Genomic DNA, 18,307 nt, shown 5'->3' with positions numbered 1-18,307 from the left:
TTCCTCATTGACCAAATGCCTTGACGAAGAACCACCACATCCGTCTACTCCTCTTATGTCCTAAGTCGGAGAGCTTGGCGATTGCAGGCGCAGTCGCTATTGGCAGCCCCGCAGGCACATTTTGTAGTCGCTTTGCGCCGGCGTCGGCTTAGAACTGCCAAGTTTATGAGGGGAAGTTCCAAGGCCGGTGCTATCTCCCCAAGTTGGAGTACGGAAACGAAGAGGAGAGGTCTAGGGGCTACTAGTTCGATACATCTTAACGTAGTATTACTGACAACAAATGTTCCATCTTGGGAATGCTGTGCCGCGCTGCGGAAGAAGCGTATATGAGGAACAGGGCGTCCGTCCGTCCCAGTGCCTTGACATTTAGGGTTTCGTGTAGAGACTCATAACGCAGCAACGACATACGAGGACGACAATAAGATCTAGACATTTCTACGAATTGCCAGTTGGCGCGAATTATACTACGCAACTCGACAGCTTACGTCTCACCTCACAATGCCGAACATTGTCGTTATCGGGTACGTCCTTCTGGCCATCGTCTTCCTTCGTCTACTAACGCGAGTAGTGCCGGCGTCGCGGGCTTGACGACTGCTTTGCTTCTAGCCCGCGACCCCAAGAACCGCGTCACGGTTGTGGCCCGCCATATGCCGGGCGACTACGACATTGAATACACCTCGCCTTGGGCAGGCGCCGATTTTTTACCGTGCGCCATTCCCTTAAAATGAAAGAAAAGACGACAAAGGTGACTCGGAGACAGTGGAACCACTAACACACAAACAGGATGAGTCCGGCCCCTGGCAGCCGGTGGGAGCGCGAGACGTGGCCGGAGCTGCGGCGGTTGGCCGCCGACGTGCCCGAGGCCGGCATCCACTTTCAAAAGTCGCTGATCTTGCGCCGCGACAAGAAGGCCACAGCGGCATCCGTGGCTCCCGCTGCCGACGGCGACACGGCTTCCAAGCTGTCCGACGCATCGTCTAACGACGACCCCTGGTTCAGCACGCTCGTGGACGACTACCGCGATGTGCCGACCGACCAGGTGCCGCCTGGCTTCGTGTCGGCGTCCGAGTTCACGTCGGTGTGCATCAACACGGCACTGTACCTGCCGTGGCTCGTCGGACAGTGCCGCGCGATCGGCGTCGTGCTGCGGCGGGCCGTCCTCCAGCATGTGACGGAGGCGGCGTCGTTTGCCAACCTCGCGGTGCAGACAGACGGGACGACGGCCGCCCCGTCGGCCGGGGCGGTGCTGGACCACAGCGACACCATCGTGGTGAACTGCAGCGGTCTGCTGGCGTGCCGCCTCGGCGGTGTCATGGACAAGGCGGTGCAGCCGGCGCGCGGGCAGGTGGTCGTGGTGCGCGACGAGCTGAGCCCGATGCTTAGTGCAGGAAAGGCGGACGACCGCTACGGGGCGCCCCCGCACAGTGAGACGGTGTACAACATGATGCGGGCGGCGGGCGGCGGCACCGTCATTGGCGGGACGTACCAGGTGGGCAACTGGGAGAGCCAGCCGGACCCGAACACGGCGCTGCGGCTGCTGGCGCGGATGGCGGCGACACACCCGACGCTGGTGGCGGCGGGCAAGACGGCGGCGGACTTGGACGTGATTCGGCACGGCGTGGGCCTGCGGCCATACCGGGAGGGCGGTGTGCGGCTGGAGTCGGAGCAGATCGATCTGGTCGAAGGACTGGGCACCGGCAAAGTCTGGGTGGTGCACAACTACGGCCACGCGGGCTGGGGCTACCAGGGCTCGTATGGGTGTTCGCAGCGCGTCGTCGAGCTGGTGGCCGAGATTATCGCAGGAAAGCCGGGGACGGCATAATTCGGGTTGCTTCAGATCGTTGGCAGAGCTGTTGGGTAACGGTGTTGATGGGTGGACGATGTGATAAAGGTTGAATTTGGACGCGACGTAATTATACAGGTTGGCTTTTACAACGTGGAAAGCACACCTGCCCACCGTGCCTTCCGTTTTCAGTTGCCAGAAGCTAAGCTTAGCTGTTGTGGCCACCTTTACACAGTAGCCAGGGGGCGCCCCACTAAAATAGACCAGCGATTCGACGCGACTTCGGCCGCGAGACAAGGTCTCAACTCATCCCATTCTGTGACAATCGCGGAACTGCGCCCGCGACACCCCACGGACCCGTCCACGATCCCATCCCATTGCACACGACACTCTTGGCGCGACACAGTCGCCGATCCGGTACGATGGCGCCACCACCCCCGAAACGCCCACAGGCTGCGGCGCCTCCTGCAGCCTCGTCCGCGTCGCCTCCTCTCCATCTCCAGGCGGTCCAGTTCGTACTCGACGTGCTCGCGGGCCGCAGCGCGCTGTCCTTCCTTGTCCCGCTCGGCCTCTTTGCCCTCGACGCGGTCCTGTGCGCCGTCGTCATCTGGAAGGTGCCGTACACGGAGATCGACTGGGTCGCGTACATGGAGCAGATTGGCCAGTTCGTGGCGGGCGAGCGCGACTACACGCAGATGGCGGGTGGCACGGGCCCGCTGGTGTATCCGGCGGCGCACGTGTGGGCGTACACGGGGCTGTACTACGTGACGGACGCGGGCCGCAACATTTTGCTGGCGCAGCAAATCTTTGCCGGCGTCTACCTGGCGGCGCTGGCCCTGGCCATGTCGTGCTATTGGGGCGCAAATGTGCGTGGTAACGAGTCTCAGTACAGTCTATGCATTGTGCTCATTGTGCTCATTGTGCTAATTGTGCTAATTGTGCTATTGTTGATTGTAGGCCCCTCCGTACGTCTTTCCCCTCCTGATCCTGTCAAAACGGCTGCACAGCATCTACATGCTCCGGTGCTTCAACGACGGCATTGCGGCGCTCTGCCTGTGGGCGGCCATCTTCTTCTTCCAGCGCCGCTACTGGGCGCTCGGCCTGCTGGCGTATGCCTGGGGCCTGGGCACCAAGATGAGCCTGCTGCTGAGCTTGCCCGCTGTTGGCCTTGTTCTTCTGTACGGCCGCGGCTTCCGCGGCGCGGTGCGGCTGGCCGCCGTTCTCGCCCAGGTCCAGTTCGCCATTGCCGTTCCGTTTTTGCTGGAGAACCCCCAGGGCTACCTGGGCCGGGCGTTTGAACTGTCGCGCCAGTTCTTCTTCAAGTGGACGGTCAACTGGCGGTTTGTGGGCGAAGATGTCTTTCTGAGCCGGCCCTTTGCGCTCGGCCTGCTGGGCGTACACGTCGCGCTGTTGGCTCTGTTTGCCACGACGCGTTGGCTGCGCCCGGCGGGGACGCTGGCGTCCGTTGTGGCGCCGCTCCTCCGATTTGCACCGCCCTTTACGGACAGCGAAGAAGCACGACTGTCGGCCCGCGCCGCGACGCCGCGCTTTGTGCTCACAACCGTGTTGACGGCCAACCTTGTCGGCCTGCTGACAGCCCGCTCGCTGCACTACCAGTTCTATGCGTACCTGGCCTGGACGACGCCGTACCTGCTGTGGCGCAGCGGCGTGCATCCCATTGTCCAGTACGGGCTGTGGGCCGCGCAGGAGTGGGCGTGGAACGTGTTTCCCAGCACGCCCGTCAGCTCGGGCGTTGTTGTGGCAGTGATGGCGGTGACGGTCGCGCTCGTCTGGTGGGGAGCCACCGAGGAATATGCCCCAGTTGTCGGAGTGGGGACGAGCGAGAAAAAGGAGGAGTGAGTCGTGGTCACTCATTCTGGTCACTCCTCATCGTCGTCACTCGGCGGCATCTGGCCGACAATGGAGTCGTCCTCTTTGGATTTGACGGTGGCTGCTGGCGGCGGGTACGGCCAATACGACGCTTGGACCCAGACTTGTGGATTTCGCACGACATTGACAATGGTGCCGACGACGCGGCTGCCTTTTTGCAGGCTCTCGGGTGCTTTGGCCAGGTCGACGAGCACGATGCTATGGCGGGCGACGCGGACAGTGTTGTGAAAGGCCGTGTGCAGGTCGACGAGCACGCGGTTCTTTTTCGCAGTCTTTGGTGTGGCCTCTCCGGTGTCCGCCTCCTTCTCCCCTGTCGGCGCGTCGGCCGCCGCAATACCGCGTGTACCACCATTGCATGTCTTCCCACCCCGATCGAGACAGCTGCCGTTGCACCGTCCGACGCCCCCGCAGCCTACACGGCCCATGCCGCTAAACCCAACGGCACCACCACCGCGAACGGTCTTGCCTCTTCCACCACGGCCACCCCTTGCCGACTTGCCTCCTTTTGTGGACTTCTTCTCCGCCCTCTCTGTTCCATCGGTCGCGCCCGACTTGAGGGCCAGGGCAGCACTGCTGTCGGGCAGGATGACGGTGTAGCGGCCGTTGCCCTCGGCCATGAAGACGCGGGCGAGCGACTGGGTGGGGGTCAGGGTCGCCGGCGGCGTAGTGCCGTTGACGTCGACCTTGGGCTCAAACGTGGCATCGGAGGACATTGTTGCGATAGTGCGAATATTTCAAAAAGGAATCTGTCGAGCTTGTTGGATGTGATACCCTGTTGCTATTTGCTTTCGTGTCTTTTGAAATTTTTACTCCATCTTTATTTTTATCGTTAAGCGCACTATTCATTCAGTATTATACTATGACACATCCTGTACTGCAAATAGAGCTGTTTTCTGCCACATTATTTTTTGGCGGTGTGCGATCAGCTTCCAAAGTGGTGGCCCCCTTAAGGGTCAGCACAGGGCACTCCCGAGAGCCAATTGGAACTCTTCCCTCCTGTCCCTGCCGCCCTTGTTCGCTTTGTCGCCAATTGAGGCATCTCGATGCCCCGGGAGAAATTTAACAAGAAAAGCTTCAACTCCATTCGCATCACTTGGGCGTGGGGACTTTTAAATTTCACGGGCAATTGTACGCAGCGCTTACTTAGATTCTTTTTTTCGTGTTTGTCCGGGAAGCTACTAATCGTAGCCATGAAAGTTTTCCATCTTCTCAAAGTAATGGATCACGAGTGAATCTTCTGTGTGAATGTTAACCACATTCGTCACGCTTCTCAACGTCTTTGGTCACCAGTTCCTTCATTGATATGACTCAACCGGCAGACTGCATTATGAGCCAAAGCAAAGGTTAAGAAGGGCCGCAATCGGCGCAAGAGTTCCATCTCAGGTGAATACGAGTATTTCAAAAATCTCGAGTAAGTCTATTTCTGCTGGTGGTCTCGACGAGAATAGCAGATCATAGTAGATATCGTAGGACGAAATACTCTGTAGGTAGATATCGTATTTGCCAGACGAGAGACGCAGTTCATATCTGTTTGTCAGAGAACAGGGAACCGCAACATGTGGGAAAATGGGAGGGCAACCGACAGGTGGCCTTAAAACAAGGGCAGACAAAAAACCGATCACAAAAAGAACCCGAAAAGTTCACGGTGCATGGGCTCGTAATTCGTGTGGCTGGTTCAGCTATGTTCAGGCGAACTTCTGCCGAATTTTTGCCAGCGAAGAGCTTTCCTGAAGAGGACGATGATAGCAGCGTGAGAAATAAGAAAAGAACTATTTGGGTTGGAGTTCTGCATTGTGTGTCAAGTAGTATAATTTGGCGGAGCGGATGCACCCAATTGGGAAAGTCCGCGACGCTAGACCTCCGCACAGCACATCCTCCACGACTCCGAACTTGTAACTGACAAGCTGTTTTCCTTTGTTTCTTCTCGCCCGTCACTTTGGCGTTTCCACATCTCCGCCTCGAGTCCCCTGTCCCACGATCCGGCGGGACACGAAATACACCCACGTCTTGAAATTATGGAATAGGACTAGCTGGCAGAAAAGGACCGACTGGACGAGGCCATGAGACTGAGGCCGAGACGGGCCAGGAGACAAGACCAGCCCAAGCACGTTTGGCCCTCTGGACGAGGTCTTGGAGCCTTTACTTGTCCTGTTGCCTTTTCCTCTGCATGATAGAGATGATGCGACTTGCTCGCCTGCTCTGGAGGCCGGGCCTAGACCGATGAAAATCCGGCACTAGACAGGGAAGATGCGATGCTGGGAACGAAAAGGAAAAAAAAAATAAGGATGGCAAAGAGACCGGCAAAGTCGAAATACTGTTTCCTGGCGAGGAACAGGTGGGCCCTTGTGTCAGTCAAGCCTTTGATCTGCAGCCACGGCCGGAGACGAAAATAAAAACGACGGACAAAAGCACGGCAGTGAAGGTGCAAAAAGACGACGCAGAAGAACCGTGCACAAGGCTCGACCAATGACCACATGGCCACTTTGCCTCATGCTCGCTTTCACGCCTTGCCTGTTTTATGTTGTGCCTGCTTGTCTACTTGTCTACAACCACTCCTGTCGGAGTCTGGCCGTGGCTGTCGGAGTTTTGGGGCCCACAAGTAAGGCAACTGTGATGGCAGTTCCGCTGCGATGCATACCCCATCCCATGTGAACACAATAAGGTCCGATACCCTAGTGCGTGCAAGGTGTAAGTGGAAAGTGGGAGTGGATCGTGAACGTGGGTAAGGGCGGAATATCACGTCGTTGGTAGTCATTGCCGTGGAGGTGTGGATCTGACAAATCCCCAAGCGTGAAGAAAAAACAACGACAAGAAAAAGAAATAAGAAAATGCGAGTGAGCGTCGGTAGAGAGTCGGCCGTCTTCTTATTTCAGGCGGTTCGCACTTATTCGGCTGGGACCTTTTCACCGTCTATTTTCAGACTCAGACTTTCCCAAGCGTATGTCATCCGCCGTCTTCCTGACTTCTCTCCGCCCATTGCAGTCATCCAACCTCCGAATATTTCGAAGCCAACTCCGCCACGGCTATCCATCGGTTAAATCCAAATCACATCACAGTTCACGGGACCGCAGTGGGCCAACCTGGGCCACAACGTCAAGACCAGCCGCAACGACACTATAGACACTTCGAAGCAGTCACAACACCTTCCGGACACCCAAGATCGAAGCGGCGCCATTCCCATTTTCCCCTTGTGTCCGCCTCCTAGTCTCCCCTTCTCCTCGTCTCCCAGTCTTCGGAATCCCCTCTTTGTGTCCTGTATCGGACGGTATGGGCTCTGTGCATAGATGATAGCCAGTTCCGTATCCTGCCTACTGCAAATACATCCATCTCACTTGGCGCGACTATATTGCACATACTTTGGACCATATCCCATGTTCTTCCTATTTCAAAGCACCCATCGCCTATAAGTTGACCATGTTGTCCCTCGTCCACATTGAGTCTTCGCCATCGACGGTGACATCGTCGCCATCGACGGGACAGCCTGGACGCACGGAACACGCAGCACATTCCACGAGCACGTCCGTTCAAATGGCCAGCGCATCTGGCACACATTATTCGGCCTCGCCATCCATCCCTGCCCGGCCTGCGCGTGCCGTCGCCCGCCCCCGTCCGACCAGTCCCCTCGCCGCCAACGACGACAATGTCCTACTGGAGCGCAAGCCGTCGACCAAGACGTTTGATGCCGCCGACCTGGAGAGGAGCAGGCCCGTGACGCCGGTGGAGAACGACGACGAGAACAGCGGCACAAGCAATTCCGACGTCCACCACGCCGACACAGCCAGCCACCACACGGGCCTGGGCAGCGAGCCGGGCGACGACGCAGAGAACGGCGTCGAAGTCCTGCAGAGCATGTTTCTGCCCCGCAAAAACATCTTCCGCATGGCCAACGCGGCCCTCAACGCATTCAACGACGGGCTCAACGACAGCGCCGCCGGTGCGTTGCTGCCGTACATTGAGCGGCACTACAACATTGGCTATGGCGTCGTGTCGCTCATCTTTGTGGCCTGCGCGTTCGGGTCCATCATCGCGGCGACGGTCGCCGACCCCATGAAGCGGCGGCTCGGCCAGGCCCGCACACTCTGCATCGGCCAGCTCATCATGGCCGTCGGCTACGTCCCCCTGCTGACCACGGTGGCGCCCTTTGTGGCCGTTGTCGTTGGTTTTTTTGCCGTCGGTCTGGGCGAAGCCCTCAATGTCGCCATGGGCAACACCTACTGCTCGGGCATCCAGCAGGGCACCTTGGCCCTGGGCATCGTGCACGGCTCGTACGGCATCGGCGGCATCTCGGGCCCCCTCATCGCGACGGCGATGACGGTGGCGACGGGTGCTGCCGAGGACCCGGACAGCAAGTCGGCCATTGCGTTTGGACGGTTCTACCTGGTACCGTTTGGCGTGTGCGTGCTGACGTCCGTGCTGTCGGCGTGGACGTTTGCGGGCTACGAACGGGACTGGGGCGAGGTGCGGGAGGCGACGCCGGACTCGTCGAGCTCCGAAGATGCCGCAGAACGGCGGAGACGGTGGCTTGTGGGGCGGCAGCGGCAGGCAGCCTTGGACAACCAGCAGCAGCAGCAGGAGCAGGAGCAAGTACGACAGGACAGGCCGGAACGGGCGGCGGGCCCCGTGCCGTGGGATACAAAAGACAAGACAGCGATGGCCGCAACAGCGCCGCCTTCACCCCCAGCCGACATCGAACTCGTCGACTTTGCGTCCAATGCCTCTGCCATCCAGCGTCCCCAGCCCACGTCGACGCACGCCACGGCAGCACCGTCGCGTGTCAGATCGCGGTCCGCGTCGCCCGTGCGGCAGTTCGCATCGCCTCAACCGCCACGGCCCAGTCTGTCGCCCATCCAGTCGCACCCCCAGACCATCCCCCCCTTCTGGCCGTCGGCACCGGCATCAGCCGTTGCTACGCCTTCTCACTCGTTTGCTTCGTCAACAGCGCCCCTGTTCCCGGCGGGGCTGGCGGAGCCGTCGATGGCTACGCCTACGATGACGCCAACGACGTCGCCAGGGCTTCCGCAGACGCCCACAACAATGCGCCTCCGCACACAGCGCGCCACCACCCGCCTCAAGGACATGTTCACCGTCCCCTCGTCACGCGTGGTTCTTCTGGGCGCCCTGTTTCTCTTCATGTACCAGGGCGCCGAGGTCAGCGTCGCCGGCTGGGTCACGTCGTTCCTCATTGCCAACCGCGGCGGCACCGAGCCCAAGGTGGGCTACGTTACGGCCGGTTTCTGGGCCGGCATCACCGTCGGCCGTTTTGTGCTGGCCGTCCCGGCCCAGCGCATCGGCCCCCGCCGCGCCGTGTACCTGCTGGTCGTCGGGTCCGCCGTTTTCGAGCTGCTCGTGTGGTTTGTGCCCAACGTCATGGGCGACGCCGTCGCCGTCTCGGCCGTGGGCCTTCTTCTGGGCCCTGTCTACCCCTGCGCCGTCGGCCTGATGATGCGCAATCTGAGCCGGCGCGAGCGCGTCGCGGGCATCAGCGTCATGGGCGCGTTTGGCAGTGCGGGCGGCGCGGCGGCGCCGTTTATTACCGGTGTCCTGGCGCAGGCAGTGGGCACCTTTGTGCTGCACCCGATTGTCATTTGCCTGTTTACAGCCATGCTGGTGTTTTGGTACCTGGTGCCGGATCTCTCCAAGCAGAAGGACTAGATGGAGGTGGTGTTGTGGTTGTGGTGTGGTCATGACGATGTGATATAACAATCTTAGGATTGCAGTTCTTTTGGTCGACAGCTTTGGTTTGTTGCAAGAAATTTTGAAATCTTGTAATATATTTTCTTTCCGCTATGGAGTTTCTTATCCTTCTATTTTACAAAAGTCCATGTGCCATTGTATTCCCAGTGAACCGTTACCCATCCAATCATGCAATTTGAGCCATTTCCGATAACAATCCAATAACCCAATAGGAAAACAAAAACACGAACACGAGCAGATCAGATGCACACATTCTATTCCATCTTCTTCCGTCTCTCGTTTTCTCTCGTAATGGCCTTGAAAAAGGCGTTCTGTGGTCCCTTCTTGCTCTTGATCATCTTGTTGGCACTCCGATTCTGCTCAATGTACGCCATGTCCTGGCCGCCACTGAGATCCTTGAGCGTGCCCGCCGTGCGCCGTGCTGCCTTGCGCTTGGCCGGTCCTTTGCGCAGCGGCTTGCCGTCCGGACCGTAAAACATGTTGCTGTCGGCCAGCAGGCTGGCGCTCTCCTTTTCCTCCTCGTCGCGCCACGACTTGCTCTCGACCTCGACCAGGATCTTCTGGAGCAGCTCGCGCCGGGCGTGGGAGCTGCCAAAGGCCAGGTCGGGCATGTTCTCGATGCCCTTGAGGTGCGTAATAACTTTGAAGGCGTAGCCCTGGTCGACCAGAAACGCCTGGCGCTTGGCGGAAAAGGCCATTTCCGTCGTGTCCTTGGACACCAGCGAATAGAAAAAGGCATTGAACCCGTCCTCGTTGCGCCGCTTGGCCCGCAGAATGCGACCCAGGCGCTGCGCTTCCTGGCGGCGCGAGCCGTACTGGGCCGAGATCTGAATGAGACAGGTGGCTTCGGGAAGATCGAGCGACGTGTCGCCAATCTTGGACAGGAACAGCGTGCTACACTGCGGCGAGTTCTGAAAGTAGTCGAGAATCTGCTGGCGCTCTGCGTTGCCCGTGCCGCCATACAAGAACGGCTTCATCAGCTTCTTGGCGTAGGCCTCGAGGGCGTAGACGTTATCGGAAAAGACAATGATCTTGTCGCCGCGGTTCTCGTGGTACTTGATGAGATACTGGCAGGCCTGGAACTTGGTCGGGTTCATGGCGCAGAAGATGGACCGGCTGCGCACATTGGCTCGCATGTACTCCTCGAAAAACTCCGTCGTCATCGGGCACCACACTTCGGCACACTGCACGCGCGCAATGAAGCCCAGCTGAGACAGCTCCATCCAGTTGGCCTCGTACAGCTTGGGGCCGATCAAGAAGTTGAGATCCTCAATCTTGTCGTCCTCGCGCAGCAGCGTCGCCGTCAGCCCCAGCTTCGAGTGCGCCTTGATGTTGCCAATCACGCGCCGGAACATTTGCGCCGGGACGACGTGCACCTCGTCCAGCAGCATCAGGCCCCATTCGCGGCTCTGCAGGAACTTGATCATCTTGGCAGACTCGTGCGCCCGCTCGCGCGTGTTGGTCACCATCGAGTACGTCGTGATGATGATGCCTGTGTTGCCGGAAAACGTCGACTTGTTGTCCGACGAGAACACGGCAATGTCGTCGGGGCTGATGTTGGACCACTTCAAGAACTCGTTGCGCCACTGCAGGACGGACATGTTGCTCGTCGCCAGGATGACAACGCCCTTCTTGATGGTGCACGCCGCCGTGATGCCCACCAGCGTCTTGCCGGCGCCGCACGGCAGAACAATAATCCCACTCTTGGCCCGTCCGTTGCCGAACATCTTGCTCAGGCTCTGCTCCTGGTACGGCCGGATCTGGGCAGCGGGCCGCAGATCAATCTCGAGGTTGGCGTTGGCAAAGTCGTTACGGAAGTCGTACTCCTCGAGGGCCGGGTAGTGCAGCGCCAAGCACCGCTGTGTGATGGCGCTGACCTTGTCGTCGCTGATCTGGAACGCAAAGACGGAGCTGCGGCCGCTGGCGTCGGCATCGTCGGCGTCGTCGGCGTCGTCGGCCAGGGTATTTAAGGCCTGCGTGTAGAGCGCCTCCTGCGCGTTGCCCTCTGCTGCGGGCCGCGTGTCCAGGCCTTGGGCCGCCCGCAGCCCGGCTGCGTCGTTGGTGCCCGCAATGGCGAGACCCGCGTTGGTCGGTGCCTTGAGTGTCATCTCTTCCGCGCCGTGCACGCGGCACGCACTGATCTCCGGGTCTTTCAGCAAAATCTGCATGACCGCCGCATCCGAGGTTTCGACGTAGTACTTGTTGCGCCGCAGCACCAGCTTCACCTTGCCGTAGCTCTTGCCGCAGTGCTTGATGTACTGCACAATGTTGGGCGGGATGTCCGTCTTGGAGAACCGGTCGAGCGAGCTCACAATGTCGCGGGGCTCCAGGCCCACGGACACAGCGGCGTACAGGCTGTGGGGTGTGATACGGTACTCGTGCAAGAAGATGGGTCGCGAGATGGGCTCGGCAATCGTAATCAGCAGATCCTGCACAGGCCGCGCCAGCGGGTGGTAGCTCTCGAGAACCAACTTGCCCCAGCCGTCCACCCAGAGCGGCCGTGACTCGTGGTCGGGCTTCATGGGCAGCGCTGTAAAGTCCTTTTTGTTCTGGGGCTGGAAGTGGCGTGATGCCGAGTCGTTGGCGCCGGACGGGAGCAGGTAAGGAAAGGCGCCGATGCCGAACCGGTCGACGTTGTCGGAGATCATGCTGTTGAGCTCATCGGGGACACCGAGCGCCTCGGAGCCGTCCGACGCGTCAGACTGTTCGGCCAGCTCGCTGTCGTCGCCAGCATTCGGCGTCGATGGACCGGGTGTCGAGGTTTTGGACGCCCGCGGCGCTTTGTTGGCCCCTTGGCCAGGGAGAGGCGCCTTTCGCTTTGCCGCCACCATGACGCGTCAGGCGGTGCAATACTGCACCAGACTGCGGTGGACGGCCTCGATACGAAGGAGAGGAGGGAGAGTGCGAGGCTATGAGCTGGGGCGAGTCAAGATCCGGTCCGACGAAGACGAACCCTCCGCCAGCGGCTGCGTACGTGGCGTGCCGAAAGATACCAAAACGAACAATGCTGTCGGTAAGGGCGTATTCGAGAATGCGATATGTACGCTGTTGGTATCACACTGGGAGAAAACTCGATCGTGGCGTGGTTGTGATGAGAACGTGTCGAAATGTAATCCGGACGTTGAGGAAGCGTCGAGAAGGTGGGTCAAACTGCTAAGAACTGGGGTTGACATGCTCTGTAATCAGACTCCGTGATTTGTCGTGCTCTACAGCTTGTGTCACGTGCTAACTAATGTGGCAAACTTCACGCCATGCTCTAACTGCTTCAAAAATCGACCTCGACTACCCACGACCTGACAATCCTACGACCTTTACCGCTGGGGGCTGCACACGAGACAGTGCAGTTAGGAGAGGGATGTCATCGACTTATCAATCCCTTGGGAGACGTCGACGAATAGCGATTTGTTAACTTTTGTGTGGAAATAATCGTTTTATGTCCTCCGTACTGAATCAACATTACGAGGGAAGGGTGCTGTGAGGCGATCGCGGTGCTCAGCACCTAGAATTGCAGCGTGAATTCCAACATCCACATTATATGGACCTTGCACGATTACGGAATGCCATACTACATAATGAATATGGCAGGTGAGAAAATATCTAAGAATGTCGTTTGGTTCTTCGTTCTGTTACTCAGTTCAAGACGACGACACGTGACTAGATTTCGTTAAATAATCAGCAGAATTTTAATTTTTGTTTCTGCCTTGGTTTTGCCTACTGACGTACAAATGAATTTTCAACCCGTCCAGGTTGGCACTGGGAACCGACGACTGCGACATGGCGGCTCAAATAACCGAAGTTTATAAATGGGAGGGGAAGTGGGCCATCAATATCGACTTTGAAAAAGAAGAATACCGTGTCAGCTGGGCTGGAAGCTGGAGAGACACACCCGACTTGACCACCTTCCCCGATATTGCTGACACGAATACCACAACACGAATTCATCATAGCGCCCAGGTGCACGAGATATGGGCCAAGTCTAGCACGGTCTGCCACGGTTCCGACTCCCATATCCGGCTCTTAGATCCTTGTGTACAAGACGACGATTTCCCGGTGTGCAAGGTGGCCGTCAACGCTTGCCAGCGTCGATCGATCCAGGACGAGTTTGTCCTCCTTCAAAAACTTGTAGCCCAAAATGTGCCCGTTGTTTCTGTCCACCCGGGTCCGTTGGTCGATGAGGACGGAATCTTTGGGTTCCGTATGGAGCAACCACTCAAAGTCCGAGTGCGCACGCTGATCGAGCAGCATGCGGACGAAGTACAAACAATAATGCAACAGATACACGATGCCGGAGTTGTTCACAATGACTTTCACCCGGGAAACGTCATGCAGCGACCAGACAGAACTTTGATTGCTATTGACTTTGAGCGCGCCGGGTTTGTGGGGCACGAAATCCCGACCGGCAAAGAGTTACCACTCTGGAAAAAACCGACGTATTCCTTCGAAGCCGATACCATCATGTTTGAGCAGTTTTACAGGGTATGAACCTGACATCTGACTTGTGTTCCACCTTCATGGCTTATGCTAACCTTCCTTCCAGACGAATCTTCACCAAGTGTTTGAATCACTAGCGTTGCGCCCATCCCAGGGTGAAATAATAGAGCGTATCGGTTTCTATGCAGTGTCATTATATGTCCCTATACCAAATCTCTATGCTACAGGTGGACCCTCTCTTCTAATGTCTCTTTTTGCCTTTCCTGAGTCTATGTCTATGTTTTCGCTGTGTTGTTCGTGGTATCCCCTCGGTATCCTTTACTGTTTTCTCGCCAAAACGTCGGCCACCGTAGCCCGACCCTCGACAATGCTCTCGACATCCTTGGCGATGTCGCTGAAATCCGTAAACTCGGTGTACGGCACGTTCTCCCGTTTGCAGTACTCGACCAGGTCCTTGCCCGCCTTGGCGAACATCAGGTCCGTCTCGCGCGCCGCCGACAGATCCGACACGCCGTCGCCAGCGTAGAAGATGACGGGGCGCTCCGAGGCGGGCGTGACACTGCCGTCGGCGTTGCGCGAGTACTTGCGGATCTCAATCGACTTGTCGTGGCCAAAGGAGCTGTCGTCGTGGTACACCAGCTTCCAGCCGCCAGCGTCCTTGTACAGGTCCTTGACGCCCGGCTCGCGCGCGGCCACGTTGTTGCTGACAATCTGGAGGCGGCGGCGGACGGCGTCCTCGCCGAGCCAGTTGCTCAGCAGGCCGCGAATGATGGGCTCCATGCCGCCGCTGAGGATGACAATGGGCACGTTGGCGCCGTCGGCCCAGTCAAAGAAGGTCTTGAAGTGGGGGTCAAGCTTGATGTTCTTCTTGAGAAGGGCGATGCAGTCCTCGAACGAGGTAGTGCGGATCGAGTCCATCATCTCCCGGAACGAATCGCGGAAGTCGCGCGCGCCGCTGAGGACGTCGCCGTTGCCCTTCCGGCGAAGTGCTTCGCCAAAGCCAATGTGGTCGGTCATGTAGTCATTGGTATCCTGCAGGGTGATGGTGCCATCAAAGTCGGTAAAGAAGATGTACTTGGGGTTGGACGCCAGCGCTGGCCGGTCCACGGTGTTTGCTGCGGAGCCCATTTTGTGCGGGTGGGAGTAAAAGGAGTAAAGGAGTAAAAAGGAGTGAATTTGGTGTAGGCGTAATCGGTCTTTTGAAGATGTTTTATTATGCCGCAATTTGGACGGGCTTTCGAGCCATGGTCCCTGCCGATCCACGTCACGTGCATCCACTACCGCTCCGATAGGTGGAGCAGCCAAAACCGGTTTACCAGACGGGGCCGTTTCCACATTAAAATTTAGTTTGCTCCCGATGCCCTATGAAGAGAAGACAGATACGGAGCGTGGCTACAATATTATATTTGTTCGTTTACGCGGTCATGTTTTAGAATTAGACTATATACCTGCTCACCTTTCAGGTGATTTAATTCACACCCCATTGAAAGCGGATGATAACTTGGCGGCGGTGACGAAGTAGGCCGCAAACATGTCTGTCACGGTTGACGATGTTTTACACCTGCCGTTACCGTGTACGGCGGCGTAGGTTATCGTATGTGATATCAGAATGGGAAAAGCAACTTTCTAAGTTTGTTTTTTTGTTTGTTTTTTTAAAAAAAAAAGAAAAAAAAAGAAAAAGAAAAAAAAGAAAAAGAAAAAGAAAAGAAAAGAAAAAAACTAGATACACTAACACAGAAACTACGTGTGGAAATACTGTTTTTTGTTGCCAAAAGCTTCGTAATTCAAGCCACAGAGCTCTTTAGGTAGAAGCATATAGCTAAATTTATAATCTATGAAATTTGCTATATTTTATCCATTAAACAACAACGCAACGCGATAAGCCGCAAGATTCCTTACTATAAAGTTAACGGGGTCTTGTTTTTCCCAGTTGTGACTTCTATACATTGGTTATTCGGGGATTGTGACTGTCAGACTATTTAGGGAAGTAGAGTGACCGCTAGATCTTCTTCTTTCTTTTTTTTTTTTTTTTTTTTTTTTTTTTTTTTTTTACGATAGTATTCCTTGTTATCTTGGTTTGTCCCACTCTTCCCATTACCACAGGCCATTGCTTGCTCAAGTGTTACTGTGGTGCATTCTGCAGCGTAAGCTCTGCATCTCGCAACCTTTACATCGCTCTCATGTATGTGATGTTGGGGGCTGAACTTATGCACAAAGCCTCCCACAGACGTGGCGAAATTCGTTTGGCTATGTCCAGAACCGCCCTGTGAAGTTGAGGCGGTAAAATTGTCGTTCCATTTCCTATTCAAGACAATGCCCAACTCCAACCACTGAGCATTGTTGACTTTCCTCAATGGTGGTTGTAGCCTATGTGTAACTACCCGCCGTTCATCAGGTGCACTGTACATTCAGTTCCCTCGCCTCACATCAAGAGTACGGAACTCAAGAGGCACCAGTCAATATTCGACAATGCCAACCAATCGCACGGCCACACCTTGACAAAGAGAGTCTCTTTGGGTATAGACGCTGTTTGCTGAATGAAGTGGTCTATTTGGGGCCGTGATGTCGATACGGCCCCGCCAAATTTGCCTTCTTCGGATGGCCAGCGTCGCCGCCTTTCTGAGAAGCAATGTGTTTCTTGCAAAAGAGACCGCCTTTTACTTCCATCAATCTCTCCATTTCTCCCTATTTCTCAGACCATAATTGGCCCCGTTCACTCTCAAAGCAATGGCACCTTCCTCGACCATCGCCGAGATCACGTCGTCTGATCTTGAAGCGCTCCACCCTTCTGCGGCTGCAAAGATTACAAACGTCAAGCACCTTGCCTCGTACAGCTGGATTGAAGCCGGGCAGCCCACGATTGCCGTCCCGGGTAGCCCAGCACTTTGGACTGCTCCACAGGGCCCCCGAAAAGTCAAAAAGGACACGGGCTTCTATTACATTGCCCAAAATGCGGCACGCCATCCAGACAGTCCCCTGGAGCCTCTGTTCCGCGCTTTGTATGTCGAGCATCCGTCCTTTGACATTCGCTCGGTGGACATTGTGACCGACAGAAACAACATGCGAAAGCTGCTTGCCTTTGTCAACCCAAGAATGAACCGGTACGCAAAGGAGTCGTTTACGATCCGGGTCGAGGTCAACAAGACGACTGTCGTATTCTGCCGAACAGAGACGGACACTACGCAGGTGATTCTACCGTGGGAGTTCCGGGGCTACGGCAACGAGTTTGAAAAAGCATACACCACAGAGCAGATCACCGGCGGCACGGGGCACCATCGCATCATCTCGTATCAGTTTGGCGGTCTCAACTTTATCGTCCGCTACAAGACGGAAGGCTACGTCGCTGATGCCAACCATCTGCAGTCTGCCAGCAAGCCTGCCAGCAACAAAGCAACGGCGATGAAAAGTGACGACCTCTCTGGTTTGATGGAATCCTTGTCCCTCTCCCAACCCGATGGTCCCTCGGCCGATGCTGCATTTGCCAAACCCACGCATGCAACGACAGCCACACCAACGAAACTGACGATCCAACTGCAAGGCCAGGCCGTGCCTCCGGACTCCCTCATCGAGATCAAGACCCGCGTCGCCCACAAACGCCTCGCCATCCACGATGTGGCACCGCAGCTCTGGATTGCCCAGACGCCCAAGCTTGTGCGAGCGTATCACGACAGGGGCATTTTCCCGAAGCCGCAAGTGGAGGATGTAGCGGCCGACATCACACAATGGGAAGACGCCCAACAGTCCGATCTGAGAAAGCTGGCTGCATTGGTCTCCAGAATTGTCCTGGTCACGAGAGAACGGGGAGGACATGCCACAATCCAATACGACCGAACCAAAGGGCACAAGCTGGTGATTCGCAGCGTCGACCAAGACATGATGCTGCCCAAGGACCTATACTTGAAATGGGGTGCGGTGGACGGTCCCGGAAAAGAAAAGACGCCCGATCAAAAGGTATTCTACGGTGGTCAAGGTCCCTAGGAGGCGGGCCAACATGTATTACAAAATCCCCGCTAACATAAAACAGGACGCACCTCTGGATGCCTTCAAAGATGCTTCTAGTGTGCCAAAGGAGAAACCCGTCGTTATCAAGAATGTTCGCTGAGCCAAGTCGTGGCTGGGTTTTCGTCTGCGCCGTTTAGTGGCAGGGAGGACGTCGAATGTAATCTGTGAACGGTGTGTGCGCAGACTGAAAATTCAATACTGTTGCATTGAAAGCTAGGAGTGACAGAAACAAGTATAAATGACAAAGGACAGAATCTCTAAAATACGTAGACGGAGTGCCCTTTAGGTTTATTTTCGCAGTCTTTGGTGTTGTCGTCAGGTATCACCACACTGATACTGGGACCCTGGAAGATGACAGATGTCTAGCTGGCCCCGAGTCGGCGTTTGAGTCATGCTAACTGCTTGCAGGTAAGCCTTCTTGGCACGATCCTTTGGGCTTATCCAAGCGCACCTACGAAGTACGTTTTGCCGTCTTGGAATTGCTTCATTCTAGCTGCAACTTGACTG

General features: G+C 56.6%; 8 protein-coding genes across 8 annotated transcripts; 4 read left to right on the top strand and 4 right to left on the bottom strand.

Annotated features, from left to right (window-relative positions):
- Nucleotides 1-498: 498 nt before the first annotated feature.
- SPSK_09289 (D-amino-acid oxidase) lies at nt 499-1,822 on the top strand (the record flags this gene model as incomplete). Its single annotated transcript, XM_016735865.1, has 3 exons — nt 499-521; nt 569-706; nt 784-1,822. 3 exons carry the CDS (start codon nt 499-501, stop codon nt 1,820-1,822), a joined length of 1,200 nt encoding a protein of 399 aa, XP_016587029.1.
- A 383-nt stretch (nt 1,823-2,205) lies between these two features.
- SPSK_09197 (alpha-1,3-mannosyltransferase) lies at nt 2,206-3,643 on the top strand (the record flags this gene model as incomplete). Its single annotated transcript, XM_016735774.1, has 2 exons — nt 2,206-2,649; nt 2,741-3,643. 2 exons carry the CDS (start codon nt 2,206-2,208, stop codon nt 3,641-3,643), a joined length of 1,347 nt encoding a protein of 448 aa, XP_016587028.1.
- A 20-nt stretch (nt 3,644-3,663) lies between these two features.
- On the bottom strand, nt 3,664-4,386 carry SPSK_09767 (uncharacterized protein; the record flags this gene model as incomplete). The annotated part of the gene is made up of 1 exon (XM_016736337.1): nt 3,664-4,386. The coding sequence occupies one exon, from the start codon at nt 4,384-4,386 to the stop codon at nt 3,664-3,666; it is 723 nt and encodes a 240-aa protein (XP_016587027.1).
- Nucleotides 4,387-7,087: 2,701 nt separating this feature from the next.
- Nucleotides 7,088-9,325, top strand: SPSK_08689 (uncharacterized protein; the record flags this gene model as incomplete). The annotated part of the gene is made up of 1 exon (XM_016735278.1): nt 7,088-9,325. One exon carries the CDS (start codon nt 7,088-7,090, stop codon nt 9,323-9,325), a length of 2,238 nt encoding a protein of 745 aa, XP_016587026.1.
- Nucleotides 9,326-9,621: 296 nt separating this feature from the next.
- SPSK_08566 (DNA excision repair protein ERCC-3) lies at nt 9,622-12,198 on the bottom strand (the record flags this gene model as incomplete). The annotated part of the gene is made up of 1 exon (XM_016735159.1): nt 9,622-12,198. One exon carries the CDS (start codon nt 12,196-12,198, stop codon nt 9,622-9,624), a length of 2,577 nt encoding a protein of 858 aa, XP_016587025.1.
- A 1,186-nt stretch (nt 12,199-13,384) lies between these two features.
- On the bottom strand, nt 13,385-13,612 carry SPSK_10198 (uncharacterized protein; the record flags this gene model as incomplete). Its single annotated transcript, XM_016736746.1, has 1 exon — nt 13,385-13,612. One exon carries the CDS (start codon nt 13,610-13,612, stop codon nt 13,385-13,387), a length of 228 nt encoding a protein of 75 aa, XP_016587024.1.
- A 504-nt stretch (nt 13,613-14,116) lies between these two features.
- On the bottom strand, nt 14,117-14,926 carry SPSK_09713 (uncharacterized protein; the record flags this gene model as incomplete). Its single annotated transcript, XM_016736284.1, has 1 exon — nt 14,117-14,926. The coding sequence occupies one exon, from the start codon at nt 14,924-14,926 to the stop codon at nt 14,117-14,119; it is 810 nt and encodes a 269-aa protein (XP_016587023.1).
- A 1,599-nt stretch (nt 14,927-16,525) lies between these two features.
- SPSK_09251 (geranylgeranyl pyrophosphate synthetase) lies at nt 16,526-17,900 on the top strand (the record flags this gene model as incomplete). The annotated part of the gene is made up of 2 exons (XM_016735827.1): nt 16,526-17,749; nt 17,823-17,900. The coding sequence occupies 2 exons, from the start codon at nt 16,526-16,528 to the stop codon at nt 17,898-17,900; spliced, it is 1,302 nt and encodes a 433-aa protein (XP_016587022.1).
- Between the last annotated feature and the right edge of the window lie 407 nt (nt 17,901-18,307).

This window comes from Sporothrix schenckii, assembly GCF_000961545.1.
Source record: "Sporothrix schenckii 1099-18 chromosome Unknown Cont44, whole genome shotgun sequence".
NCBI lineage: Eukaryota > Fungi > Ascomycota > Sordariomycetes > Ophiostomatales > Ophiostomataceae > Sporothrix > Sporothrix schenckii.
The sequence above is the reverse complement of the archived record's forward strand: the minus strand, read 5'-3'. Positions and strand labels throughout refer to the sequence as shown.